This window comes from Chelonia mydas, chromosome 8 (assembly GCF_015237465.2).
Source record: "Chelonia mydas isolate rCheMyd1 chromosome 8, rCheMyd1.pri.v2, whole genome shotgun sequence".
NCBI classification, from domain to species: domain Eukaryota; kingdom Metazoa; phylum Chordata; order Testudines; family Cheloniidae; genus Chelonia; species Chelonia mydas.
In genome coordinates, this window is record NC_057854.1 from 98,356,145 (window position 1) to 98,370,902 (window position 14,758).

The 14,758-nt window shown below is 43.1% G+C and overlaps 1 protein-coding gene across 1 annotated transcript in view; it reads left to right on the top strand.

Moving 5' to 3' along the window:
* Positions 1 to 14,758, top strand: part of LOC102939366 (AGBL carboxypeptidase 4) — a 1,380,179-nt gene that overhangs the window by 1,247,164 nt on the left and 118,257 nt on the right. Inside the window, exon 11 of the mRNA XM_007062150.3 lies at positions 10,035 to 10,197. Within this exon, the coding sequence (XP_007062212.1) occupies positions 10,035 to 10,197 (163 nt within the window). The remainder of the gene's footprint in view (positions 1 to 10,034; positions 10,198 to 14,758) is intronic.

Genomic DNA, 14,758 nt, shown 5'->3' on the forward strand with positions numbered 1-14,758 from the left:
GGAAGAAATCCTGTGTATTTGAGGGTGAAACACCTTTCCTGTTACTCTAAAATTGTTAGCAGTTAGTCTGGTAAAGTGACATATACACAGACCTTCACTGTTACTTTAATCAACCATCTGGGGCCGGATTGTGGCCTGGCAAGTGCAGCATCACGGGGCTGTTAGGTGTGGATGGACAGCACCTTGTGTAACCGACTCCTAGACACTACCACAGTACATAGAATTAATAATAAGGAACTGGCTACCTGCAGCCTCACCTGCACCATGGGAGAGGAAATAAGCTCCAGGGAGCTAATACTTCTGCATGCCTTGGGGAGCATACCCCTGCATCAGGTACTGACCCAGCATAGTTTACTCCCTCCCTGGAGCAGAGGGGAACCGAGAAGGATCTTGAGATTCAGAGTCATTGTCTCCCAGCTGGGCTTTCCAGGAGCTGGGCCCTTGCCTGAGAGCAGTTTGTGATCTCGCCATCCACGCCTTGGAATTAATTGTGGGCTTGCCATTTAATGATGGGTTTATCAGTTTCCCAACAGGTTACGCCATGTAGGTTGCTGCTTCTCTGGTAGTTGTGCCTTCTTGTCTGTCTGTCTCTGTGGCAGTGTCCGAAACGTGTGTCATTTGTGTCAATGCCCTGCCAGGATGCCCTCCCTCCCCGCGCCAATATTCATAACGTGGCTGTAACCTGTAGCACCTCAGGCAATTGCTACAGGGCATTCTTGTCCATCTTTTGAGGCAGTGTCTCATTTTTCATGGACGAGCAGGAGAAGTGAGGGCCCCAGAGCTGCACTATACTAAACAGTATTGATTATCAGCTCAAAAGAATACTACAAAATGCCAACTCTGGCTTTTTCAGCGGCAGGGTGCGTGTTGTGAAGCAGAGGTCGTCTCTACAAAGAGCAGCTTTTCTTTTCCTGACTCTGGCTGGGAAGCGTTTATAGAACATATGTACGTAATCGACACCTGTCACAGGGTGGGCTCGGCCTTTACGGGAGGCTCCGACGGTGCTGACTTTTCTGCCTGCCCGGTGATGGGTTTGGTGTCAGCCAGTGGATGAGTCAGGTGACCAGGCAGAACGTAATGGTAGCCAGGGACGGTGCTTCTCATGAAAAGGAACCTGATCAGTTGGAAGAGAGACCGACAGATGAGAGACCTGTAAGGAAGATTCTACAGCGTCAGACATGACCGGAGAAGGGGCTTCCCACTGCAATGAGGGACAGGAATAAAAGAGGGAATTAGGAGGCCCTGAGAAAGAGTTTCACTAGAAGATAGGAATCTGTAACAGATAATGCAGGGGGTGAGAAAGGGAATTGACACTTGCATTGGTTTAGCTGGCCAGGCTGGGACTTCCAACAAGTGTGGGAGGGAGTCCCCCTTGGCTCTGCATGAACAGGCTACAGTGGACTGCTGAGACTCGTGAGGCTGCCCTTGGTCGAACAAGGAAAGACCCAGCTTGAGGTTGCTGCAGGCCTGTTTTGTTTTGTTGAGCTCTGTTGAACTAGGTCCTGGAAGGGGTGAGTGTTACACTTGCATGGGTGGCTGGGACGGTTTTGGAAAGTGTGGAAATAGGAGTGTGGAAATAGAGGCAATGGCAGAGTCCAGTGGTGGAGGAGGTCAGACCCTGTTACAGCAGCTTACAAAGCAGAGACTGTTCCTTGATGGAATTCTGGAGGATCTGAAAGAATTAGAAACAGTGGATGCCACCCTGCAGACATGTACTAGTAGGGTTAGTGCTGCCCATGCTCAACCACCAGCTGTCTCCTGCATTGTGTGCTATGCCCAGTGTGCTTCCATACTGTATATTGAATACAGCTTACCAAGGGTCGTGGTGGAGTCTCCATCACTGCCAATATTTAAATCAAGATTGGGTGATTTTCTAAAAGATCTGCTCCAGGAATTACTTTGGGGGAAGTTCTGTGGCCTGTCTTATACAGAAGGTCAGGCTAGATGATCATAATGGTCCCTTCTAGCCTTAGAATTGATCAATCTATGAATCCACCCTCTATTTGCAAATATGCTTTATTTTGGCTTCCAGTTGCATTCACTTCCATGGAGGACAACATTAGTTCCTTCAGCCACAGAGATTCTGGAGTCAAAACGTAACTTGGCAGTTTGTTGATGATGCATGAGACAGGAGCGCATAACAGCTCCCTCCTTTGCAGCCCTGGGCTGCTGACCAGACAAAACAATCTGTTTTTGTCAGCAAACTTAAGCAGGCATGACTCAGAAGGCACTTAAGAGGGGAAAGGTTCTGATATCCCCTTGATGCATGTGTGTATCTTCCATTAATGCTAATAGGAGTTGTGCTGGCGTATAAAGGGGATAATGGACCCCCTTAGGGAGCATATCGGTGTGTGCAGTAACAAAGTGCTTTTTTAACCATCTTTCTTTCTGAGTAGAATCACACTTTAAATCCGGAGAGAGTGGCTCAGTGTGGGTTGTGTTTATGTCGGCCCTGCAATGTGATTGCAGTGCTGCACTGCTGGGTACTTCATATTGAATAGTAGGAAGAAAGAAAAATGAGGCATCTCAGTAGAACCTGATAAAGCTTGTTACAGTTTGAGGATCTTTGGTTCTGCGGTTTGGATTCAGGCCTATGTCGGTCTCATTCTTAGGGCTGGACAAACGGGTTCAGATCAAATCAGAACCTTCCCATGAACCCTCTCTGACTGTGAACTGCAAGGCTTGAAATAGGTCAGACAATGTTCCCTCATTATCTTGTTGCTGTCCATCTTGGCATTTCCTGCTTCCAGGAATATTGTGAGACATGCTATCTTCCCAGCTGTTGTCAGGAAGAACCAGAATCTTGTGGGGCAAGGCCCATTCTTATAGGTGTTCGAGCCTGGTTCTGTGGACCAAAAGTAGTTTGGAAAAGCTCCAAACTATGGCATGCGTATTCAAATTGCGCCTGACCTTTCAAATCTCCTGCACTTCAGGAATGGTTAGTTATTCTAAGAAATTAAATACATCTCCCTCTCTGCATCAGAAACGTCCTGAGACTGTAGGGTGAGTTGTGCACATGAGTCTGTGAGTAGCTGGAGGTCTGTTAATAGTTTATCACATCTCTACTTCCAGCATCCTTCCCTTTTACTTGCCATCTCCTTCAGATCAGCCTCCCACTTCTGCTGCTATCTGCCTTCATTTTAAGCAATCTCATCTATGTTTCAGAGGCTGGCTACATTTCACTATAAAAAAAATAAAGCAAAAAGTCTGCCTCCTGGATTCCATGGTTTCCATATCTCCAGACCCTTTCTGCGCAGAGCCAATGGGCTATCATGGGAAACACTAAAACATATGCTTTCCAGTCGATTAAGAGAGTTAATGGAGCTGGCTTGAAGAGAGAGTTAAGTTGGCTTAGAAGTATGAAGCTTCCTCGTTGCTTTCGGAAAAGTACGGAGATAACACTTTTGCTAGTAAGATAGCTGCTTGATGGGCTACCGACTGCGAGACTGGCAGGGTCAGAGCAGCGGCTGCTGGGCACACCATGGAAGTAATTAGTTCAATCCATAAGGTGAAAGATAGCTGCCAGTTGCCCGGCTCTTAGGATACACTGCTGGGAGGATAGCAAAAGAGTAACAATTTGTAATGCCATGATTTACAATCTTCCTTGGGAAAGATTTCTAAGATGGTGCATTTCTATGTTCCCTGTCCAACTTCCCCAGACTTTGGTAGAAAGATCTAGAGAGGGAGGGAGTTACTGATGATGGTGTAAAACTCTTCACCGAGATGGATTTGGCACACTCTGGGGTTCAGCCACCTCCCAGTGGCAGCTCTAGTCTTCCTTGATGACAACTGTGTCATTCTTTTTTTCTTTTTTTGTCCTCTAACAACTATCTTTCTTTTTTTTCACTACGCCAAGCATTCTGGGGCTATGAGCAGCAGGTTCAGAGAGGTGAACCCAGTTTAAGAAATCTGAGTATTCTTTTCACAGAGTTCATTTGTGGACAGCATTAATGGATCACCTCAGAGATGTTCCAGTGATTACACTTGACCATTGCTGGTGATGATGTGTAAAGATCACAGGACAATTTGTATGCATAATCCTGGTTTATCCCAGTAGGTAAAACATTTATTGCTCAACCACTGAGCAAGCAAACCACGAGCATCCTATATAGGGATTATCACCCGACAGGAGACATTGCAAAATATAACTTCTTTTCCAAAAGAAACATGCGAGGGAATAAACCAGCATATCTTTGATAATTCCCTGTAATGCCAAAGCATAACAAAGAGCATTAAGGGCAGCAATTTATCTTTACCTCTGAATTCCTCTGTTTTTGTGGGTCTCCATCTAACCCATCAAGACAAATGGTCAAAACAGATTGTGTGTGGGTATGTGTGTGTGTGTGTGCTGCCAATGTTGTATGTGTAATCTGTGCACAACTTCACCGACATGTGCAAATGGCAGAATTTACCCTCATTAACCTATTTGTGTATTCAGATCAATTTTTTATTCGGAAAAGATCTTTGCATGCACAAGTGATAATGAGCAGAATTTGGGTGCGGACATTGCAAACTAGGTCGAAGATAATTTGGAACATGTGGCCATTCAGGTTACTTTGACAACAGTTTTTGTGGTGGGTTTATTATCCTCCATCTAACCCTGTCTGTGTGTGCACCCATGCTGTGGAATATTATGCAGTAAGACATGGATTACGGATGTTCTGTATGTCACATATATCAAAATCTAATTTCAGGAGAAAATGGGAATTATATTTTGACTAGCTCTGCCATATTGAAGGTTGATCTTTCAGGCCCTATCAACATTGCATTCAGGACTGTGCTAGCTGCAACCAGGTTTCAAGTTGGTTGATGACAGCATGGTTTCCCTCTTACTTCATCTGTTTCCTATGTCTATATGCAGTGTTCCTTCACTCTCTTTGTGTTGGATTGGCAGCTTGTAATCCAGCCTGAGTAAGGCGCACTGCGAAACGGCACTGTCTCAGGAGCAGGGCCTCAGAGAGTCACAGTTCGGTCCCCGCTGCTCCCTTGAAGTAAGCTGTGCCAGCCCTTTATTGGTCTGGCTCGCTTCCCCTTTTATGCTTCCTCAGCTGTTCTGGCCAGCCACTGGGGGAGCAGACCCCAGGCTCCCCCCACTTCCTGCCCACCTGTGCAGAAGTTGAGGTAGCAGCTGCTTCCCACCCCCTCCCCATGGGATCGAAGCAGATAGCCCATCCAGGGGGAGTAAACATTCTTCTTACACTCTTCTTACACTCTTCCCAGTGTAAGCATGCAGCCAGGCTTATTTGACCAGTTGGCACTTCCTTTTCCATAGTGGAATGCTAGCAGATCCTCATAATCTTAAAGTCACTGGCTTGACCCCACTCTTATCCCTGGCCTGCGATGGCCACAGCCTCAAAAACCCCTAAGGATGCAGAGATCCCCTGTGATGCACAGCTCTGAGGCGTGCAGGAGGTGCTGACGTCTCACGTAGTAATCTCCGCAGAGCAGGGCCGCACCAGGTCTGGTAGAAGCAGACTCAAAAGGGGTGGAATGGGCAAGATTGACTTTGTAATCATGACGCTTGCCATTCTGTTTTGCTGTATTATGGCTTCCCACCTGCTTCATTTTAACAGCCTGGATTCTTGTTTGGCTTCTCCTAGCCCTCTGGATAGCTATTTGCTCAAGAAGTTCTTCTATTACATGGAACGTTTGGGAGGCAGGAAACTTAGTTGCTCTGCGAGCTTTAGTATACCTATGTGTGTTAATAATGAATTCCTGTTGATTTTATACAAATCTCCCCATTCAAGAACTCCAAAGTCCCTTGTGTTTTTTTTTTCCTGATTCTGTCCTTTCTTGTTGCTGTTGACACACTTATGTGGTTCAGACTTGGAGAAATAAATATTTGTTTAGCTGCTTTCCTGCTGTGCATGCTCACTGCATTTGCTTAATGATGACTTTGCTTTGCAAGGGATTCAGGGTAATAGAGTCTCCCAGGGAAACAAGAGACTAGTTCGCCACTGACATTGCCTGCATTGCCTGAGACTGTATCCCACCCCACCCCACCCCACCAAAAATATGTTTGATCTCTTTATTGAATCCACGTGCAATCGAATGTCCCTTTTTCTGGCATGCCTAGATTGCCTACACAGTAGAATATTCGTTTCCACAGGTTAGTTCATTCTGTACCATTTCTTCAGGGTCCCCGCCAAATGCCCTGTATTTTCACACTCCTCTTCTACTTGTCCTGACTTGATCAGTGAGGACTCTGCTGTACAAATCTGAGGGCTAAAAACCCCTCCAGTGCTGTGCATGGGGTTTCTTTGTTCTAGTTTGTCTCAAAATGTGTACCTTTTTATTCTGTCCAACACATCCTGGTGCAGGAGCCTCCCCCTCCCGCCCCCACCCCCACCCAAATAAGCAGTTCTAAAACATGCCCAGTCAAATCGTGCAGTCCTGCTTTTTGCTCAGGACATCTAATCAGTCTGCCTGTGTTACCGTAGAGACCCATTTTAAAAAATCTTGGCCTTACATTAAGATTCTTAGTCCATGAATGGCCTGATTTTTCAAATGTGCTAAGCTGCCAGAAGTATGGCTTTTCGAAAAATGCAAAAAAACATTTCATTAAAAAATTTGAAATTTCTCAGTCATTTCAACCCTCATTTTGCAGGGTTTCAAATGGAACATTTTTTTACTTTGATATTTTTCACAAAATCTGAACAAATTCAAATTTTCAAAATTTCATTTCCCCCATATTTCCTCTCTTCCCTCCCCCTTTTTTGCCACTGAATGTAATAAAGTGAATAATGTCCAGAGTTTGGGATGTGTTTTTCATCACTATTTCCTTTCTCTAGTTATTGTTTTTCTGTTCTCCACTCTGTAACTTTTTAAAACTCCTCCACCTTTGGAAAAGTTTTGTGTCATTTACAACTTTCCCTTCAAGAAACCATTTTGGCAGGTAAAGTTTCAGTCAAAAACTTTTGACCAGCTCTACATAGGAGCATCTATTGACTTTACTGGTAGGCCCTGGAAAGTGCATATATTTGACAATAGGGCCACTTATTTAAATGATTTAGGTGCTTAAATGTAGACACAATTTTGAACACTTTTGTTTAACTATGACCATACTTGGTTTGAACTTGAACTTTGTTGTTTAGTGTGTTCCTACGTATTGCCTCAGAGCGGTAAGAGGATGGGATTGGTAAATCCAGCCTTCATATTAGTATATGGGGAAATCTGTCATTGGTTTGTAAAGGGCCCAAACTATTCATGGACATTATAACAGGCGGCTGCATACTACAGTGTGGTTAAAATGGCTTAACTTCCATTGGAAATGAGATTTTACTGGCTGATAGCATAGATGGTCGTGGCCAGCAGATGACTGTCAGCATGGGTCTCAATGTATCCCACAATTTATTGGTATTCCCTTGATTCCATGGCGCTATGCATTCATATATAATTTTCCTGTTAGTACATATACCTGTAATTTTTTTGTGGTTATTTATTTGCCAGTGGGAAACCAGCTCAAATGCTGCATCTAGTTATTGGTGAGGTTATGCTTGTTGCCCTATTTCCCCTATTGGTGAGGCGTGAGAAGATTACGTAACTAGCTCCAGGTTACAGAGGGAGCTAGTGACTCAGTAAAGATTAAAATCCAGGGAGCTCTTGGATCCTAATTCTTTACTTTAACCGTTAGGCATCACAACCTCTTCATGCTTCTTTCTCAAGTGGGCCAAAATGAGGGCTATTTGGTAACTCATCACTGAAATGTTTGGTACTTCTTTCTGTGATCAACATCTGAAAGAATCGTTTGTAGCAAAAAGGATCAGGGAATGTTCTTGTGCTCTCTCTTAATGGGAAGCACAATCCACTAAGGGCAGTCCACTACGGGTCAGTCGCTAACACTGCATTTAGTGTGCTCTTCTTCCTCTTCATGTTTCTAATTAACGGACTAAACAAACCTGGAGTGATTTACCTCCGAATCCCAGAAGGTCTTGGGCTCCGTAGCTCTGAGGAAATCAGAATGCTTTCCTTTTTTGAGAGGGTCTTGACTTTTTATTCCATGTCAACTTCATGATTCATTTCAACTTCAGTCCTTATTAACTCCACTTTCCTTTCTACTTCCCTCGCCCCCAGAGATATTCAGTGCATATTTAAGTCTTGCATCACCTACCCTGAAAGCACCTAGTATACGTTAAGCGGGATATATCTTGTGTATCCTTTACCACAAAACAAAGAAATAAAAGTCATATCAGTGCAAAGATTACAAGAAGTCCCATTCAGAAGCTTCTAAATGCAACACTAATAAGAAACTGGATTCTATTTTATTCCAATTAGCCTATAAACCCTACTTTTATAACACGATAGACTTTAAAACATGCAGAATCCTAATAAAGCAGAAGACGTTTCTCTTGTTTATATAATCCAGTATACCCTATTTATCAAAAATTGCTATGCATTTGAATGTTAGTGTTATCTTCTCAGTCTTAGTTGCAGGAAACTAAACAGCTCGAGCAGCTAGATTATTTTTAATAAATAAAATTCTCATTTTCTCTGTTTTCAGTAACAGTCAGGCTCGACACCTGCTGTGATGTTGGGTAACAAACATGGTAAAAAGGGTCTGGATGGCTCCCGGAATTAATAATGGACATAGCATCCTGAATTCTCAGTTGCATTAAGGGCCTTTTATACTGCCCTGGCTATATAAAAGGGCCCCAAAGTGGGTGGAAATGTAAGGTCCCTTTCACTTACTAGAGCAAAGCAGAATCAGACCTAGTAAGCCTTTTGCTCTTGAGTCACTGGCTCATGTTCAGCCCAGATTGGTACTGCCTAATTGTTATCACCACTGGATAGTGGTCTGTATGAAAGGAGCTGCCATTTTGGGTCTAATGCCTGTAGGAGAAGTGTGCAGTTTGCAGAATACATCACCACACTGGGAGTAGTGCCCTAGAGCCCAAGAGTTGAACAAGAATGGAGACTGAGCTCTCCTTTAAACCCTAGATGATATCCATCAAAGTAGGGTTTGACTTTGAAGTTCATTGGTTGGCCACCTTACAAAAAAAAAAACTATTGTATTCTTCAGCAATAGTATAAACTACTGTGTTTTACACTGTTACTTGCACTTTAGAACAGTGCAGGATTTTTTTAAAAATAAGTAGTTAGCCAAAGCTAGTTAAACTTTGAGTTACTGAAGGGCAAACGTTTTTGGTCTAACTTCAGACCCACTCAAACATCTTAGGTTAGAAAATTTGACTGGAACTCAAATGTTATTGGGTTTACATTTTCCTTAGGAGAGTCTGTGGAAAGAAGTGGCAGATAGGGGAAGATAGAGATGATAACTTACAATATATACTCCATAAAGCCCAGACATCTGTTCCAGCTTAGCTTTTAGGGGGGGGGGAATTGGGTGGGTTCTGCTTTGCCTAATATACAGCATGGGCTTCCTATTAGAATGCTTTCAGAATGGTATCCGTGGCAGGGGGAAAAGATTTAAATTACACCACAAAAAAGATTTGTGAACTCAAACTAGTTAGGTAGTTCACAATGTGAACAGAACCTTAAGCTCCATATGCCTGATTCTCATTTATCCTAAGGTGTCGTTATACCACTCTGGCAGTGTAACCTGTGGAACTCATTGCCAGGGGATGTTGTGAAGGCCAAAACTACAACAGGGTTCAAAAAATAACTAGATAAGTTCATGGAAGATAGGTCCATCAATGACTATTAGCCAAGATGGTCAAGGATGCAACCCTATGTTCTGGGTGTCCCTACCCTCTGATTGCCAGAAGCTGGGAATGGATGACAAGGAATGGATCACTCAAAGACTGCCTGTTCTGTTCATTCCCTCTGAAGCACCTGGCATTGGCCAATGTTGGAAGACAGGATACTGGGCTAGATGGACCACTGGTCTGACTCATTATGGCCGTTATTTTGTTTGTATGTTAAAGGGACCTTGAAGTGGGTTAGTGTAAATAAGAATCAGGACACATGAGCTTTGCCAATCCTATTTCACACCTATCTATACAATCTCCTTCCCAAGCCATATACGTTCACACCCATGACGTCTCCTGATTAGTTATTATTTTTCTCCCACGCAGACTAGCACGTCCTTCAACCGTGACGCTGTGAAGGCAGGGACAGGACGACGCTTCCTCGGTGGCTTATTGGACCATACTTCGTATTGCTATACGCTGGAAGTCTCATTCTACAGCTACATCCTTGGAGGAACTACTTCTACTGTCCCCTATACAGAGGAAGCCTGTATCCTTTACAAATTCATCCTTCCTTCTGAGTGCTTTGAGTGCATCTGAACTGGACATCTGAGGTAAACCCTACTCTAAAGTTAATAGTTTGCTGAGTTGCGAATACATAACTGGAAATATATTTGTTCCTGTTGCTTTAATCTCGGTAATATTAATGCTCCACAATTTATAAATACAAGAAGGGAAAAGGCCTATTAGATCAAATAGTCCTTTCCACTGCCGGTAAAAGATTGTTCCTCACACTTCCATTTCTTTGTTTCAGTTTACTCCTTATTTTGCTCTTAGCCCTTTACTTGTATGATTGTCTTAATACTCAGAGCAATAGACACCTTTAGCAGAGAGTCATAGGTTCTTCTATGCCAGATAGAGGTGACCTAACTGTCCCCAGTCTATAGCAAAAAGACCGTAAAAGCTCCATTAGGTCCCAGTGCTGCCTCTGGACCGAATCTTTACAAGAAGTGGGCAAAAATGGGGTGGGGGGAGGAGAGAATCATTTAAAAATTTGAAATTGTTTCTGTTTTGTGGGGTTTGAAATGGAACCATTTTTCATTCTTGCAAAATTATTTGCAAAATATGTTGATGAAAAACATTCACTTTTTGAAGTTTTCCATTTTCATTCCCCAACACTCCCTCTTCTTTCATCGTCTGGAAAAAAATTATATATTTCTTGCCCTACGTTGTTATGCAAATTTTATGGATGAGAAAATCATTTCTCACTGGTGAAAGCAAAAAGTGGGTGGTCAGGAGGGCTTGATTCTGCCCAAGTGATGCAGCAAATTGATGTTTACCTTTGCCCTTCAGCCCTTCCTTTGCCCATGAAGGTAAACAGCTTCCAAGGAATAGTTCCCTATTCCCCAAACCCAACTACAGAGCTGAGCAGCCTAGCAGAACACTTAAGAAATGCAGCACTGAAGAGAGGAATTGTCACACAGTTAGATTCTGTTTTAATAACTTGTCTTATTATCTCAGCTCTCTGGCCTTTTAGAAACATGCGTGTTAGCTTCACCTTTAATTTCCCTCCTCGCTGTGCACTCAGTGTGTTGACAACTGCTTATTTACTCTCCCTTTAAAAGTCCTATTTATCAAGAACAATCTTAGTGGAGAGAGAGAGGCAGGCTGCCCCTCTACAAATGAGATCCTGCTTCTCTTGAATATGCATTCCCTTGGTGATTTACATGTCACGCTTGCTTGGCTTGCTATTCAAAGCAGCCCTTTATTTTATTTCAGGTATGTGGGACTCTTTTTTTATCTATGCGGCATCAACTTGTCGTATGCAGATGGAGCTGCATTGCTCTGGCTTCATACATCATTGCTATCAGCAGCCAGCGAGCAGAAAACAGTTCCAGATCACAGTTATTATCATTGGTGAGGATGTATGGAAAACTTAGGCGGCAGCTTGATTTTCATAAATCAAGCTGGGCTGACCCTTAAGCTCAAAGGAGCGCAGACTGGGGTTGACTCGCTAACCGCCAAAGCACAAGCTAGAAACCAGTAGCTGCGAGGGGGCAACGGGCTCAGGTTCAGTGTCTACCAAATGAGTTTGAGATTTCCTTTCCTCCTGAGAGTCTCTTTAAAGGCTGCAGTTTGTGATTGTTCTTCCTCATCAGCCCCATACCCCAATTAGAGGAGGAAACGGAGCTGCTTAAGGGAATCTGTGGTGTGGTTGTGCTTAAACAACCCTGGGCCCCTCTGCTTGTCAACACACAAGCCCTGTCTGTGAGTGCGGATTTCTCCTTGTCGCCAAAGCACTGGTGACCAAAAGTAAATTAATAATAACGGACATCCAGATTAGGCCAAAACTGCTCTTTGAAGCGGCCTGCAAATCAGTAAGCAGTTCAAGACGTTGAGGGTTTTGTAATGGCTCTGAACCAAAGACACAGTCAGTCGCTTAACCTCCGAGGAGATGAGCGCTTTTGTTATCTGGCTGCATCCAAGGAGAATGTCAAGCAAACAGACTAAGAAAATATAACGAGTCCCAACACTTTCAGGTGAGTTCATGTGCTCAGCAAATCTGAAATGAACATGCTGTGATACAGGAACTCCCTTTAAAGACTTGTCTCTGGGGGCCTGATCCATTGAATCAGGGGTGTATTTTTTACTGAATGGGGTGGGATCAGCGCCTTATTGGGCAGCAATATGTTGTAATGAGAATTCTGCAAACCCTCCAGTTTTGGCTTGACAAATACTTGGCTGAAGCTGTGCCTATGATCCATTGAACTCTGTAGCCAGGAGTAGAGACTGCAAGGGCCTGTCCCCTGTTTCAGCGTTCATAATTGGCCCGACATGAACTCATGGATTTTGTCCTGCAAGTAATAATAATAATCATACAATTTCCTGGGACTAGATGGCTGAGAATCTCCAAATGCTCTGTTAACATGAATTAGACCTCATATTCCTATAAAGTAGCTGAGTATAATTAAATCCATTTTACAGATGGATAGACTGAGCTAACTGAATTTAATCTTTTCATTCCACGTGCTTGGCACAAAATGCTATACATTGGCTATGCTGTTGCAACTTCAATGTGCATGATAAATAAGTTCACAATAGTGATGTGGTACTGTATATCTACATATCCCACTCTTCTGTTATTGGTTGAAAAGATCTTTTTATGTCAATAATATGTTTCTTTACAGCAATTTCAGGGCACTGTCATCGACTCTATAGTCTATTTGAACTTCTGTCTAGCTGTATTAGGCGTATGTTTACATTTTGCTAGTCACATTAAGTCATGTACTTTGCTCAAAGTTCTGTGATTACGAGGACATTTTCATAATTATCTAGATAGATGGACACCTCTCAGAGATGTGTGAACTTCAAACCTAACTGGTGTTACTTAAATTCTAATATCATTTAGCGTGGCCAATATCCTGAGCATTTTTTGTTTTGTTTTGTTGTTGTTTGGTTTTGCTTTGCTTCTTTTTCTTTAAAAACACAAAAATAAAGATATTGTTTTGTTAAAGTTCATATAATGGTAAAAGTCACATTCTCTGCTCACTTAAACAGAGTTAAAATCCACTACTATGCTCCCACTAAATAAATACCACCTTTACTAGGCAGTAGTTACTTCTGATTTACACTGGTGAAACCAAGGTCAGAATTTGGCTCTGATGTTGCATGGTTGAAATAAAAAGGAAATACAAGATTAAAGGCTCTTACCTCAGCCACGTTAGATGTGCTATATGTTTTGGGGTGTACATTTTAGGACATCAACAATAACATTTGAGACCTAAAATCTTGGTCTCTTATAACCATCGGCATAAACCATATCACCAATGTGCACCAGGCCTGGATTAACATTGCAGCAGAAATGTTAACTTTTGCCTTTCCTTAGTCTCACTCTACAGACAACCTTGCACCAACATAGCTTCCTGCATTTCCTATTATATATTCATTATTTTCTTCCTTCAGAAATACATGTTTGGCTCGTAGGAGCTGCTCCTAACTGATATGTAGCTGGTTTACCAGAAACACCAGGGATATGTTCTGTAAGCTCAGCTCTGCAGTGTACCCTATGATAACATGTACTGTAGATAACAGTGAAAGGCCTGTGTTTGCAAGGCATAATAAGAGGATTTTAGACTTGTGAAATTGTAGGCTTGCCTGAGAATAAACAAGGTTTTCTCTGTCCACTTAAAACCCCTCTCACACATGCACGGCGTTTGGTAGCAGCTGATTAAAAACGTAAGGGTCTGCTCAACACCAGGTAAAAACGCTTTAAAGGGAGCTGGATATGCTTCCATTAAACAAACACTAGGCATTTGTAGGGCTTATGACACAAGGCTTTTTATGTGCTCACCAAAGGATCAGCAGATGAGCAGCCTAGATAATGCTGTCCCTCTCGTTACTGGGTCAGGGGGGATAACGAATTGCCGGGTCTCCACTCGCTAGCTAGAACTCCTTGCCCTTAGGAATGCAGCACGACCTGGCTCGGATCCCACATACATCAGAACTTTGACCCATAATGGACTGTCATGGGGGCAGCGCCAGGTTCTCTGTCTCATGTTGATGATGTTCTAACCCTTTGGGGTTCCTTTCTTGAACCTCTAAAGTGGATCTCAGACTGTAATGTAGGCAGCCCATAGGGGAGCTGTAAAGAAGAATAAAAGGAGAGCACAAAGGGGATACACCCTTAAAAACTAAGGGCCCGATTCTGAAATGGGACTATTTACATAAGCGAGGATTTGCAGGAGCGGGCTTGATAATCGTCTTGTCATGATCAAAGCGGTCTGGCAGGCTCAGCCATAGGAACCATCATTTTATGGCGGCACCAGGGCCACCATATTGCGCATCACCCTGGTTATGTCACTTCTTATTTTACATCTGTACAATTACTTCCCTTCAGCAGGAGCTGGATATGCTCAATTCCTTCAATCAAACCCAGCTAAATAGAGCTTTGCTTGCTGGAATTTCTTCTGTATGGTGCAGTGGATAGGACACAGGCTTAGAAGTCTGACCTGAGTTCTAATCCTTGTATGGCTTTGAATAAATCATTTCATCTTTCTGCCTCATCCATAAAATGAGATTAATGATACTTATCTTCCGCTGAAAAATGCTTG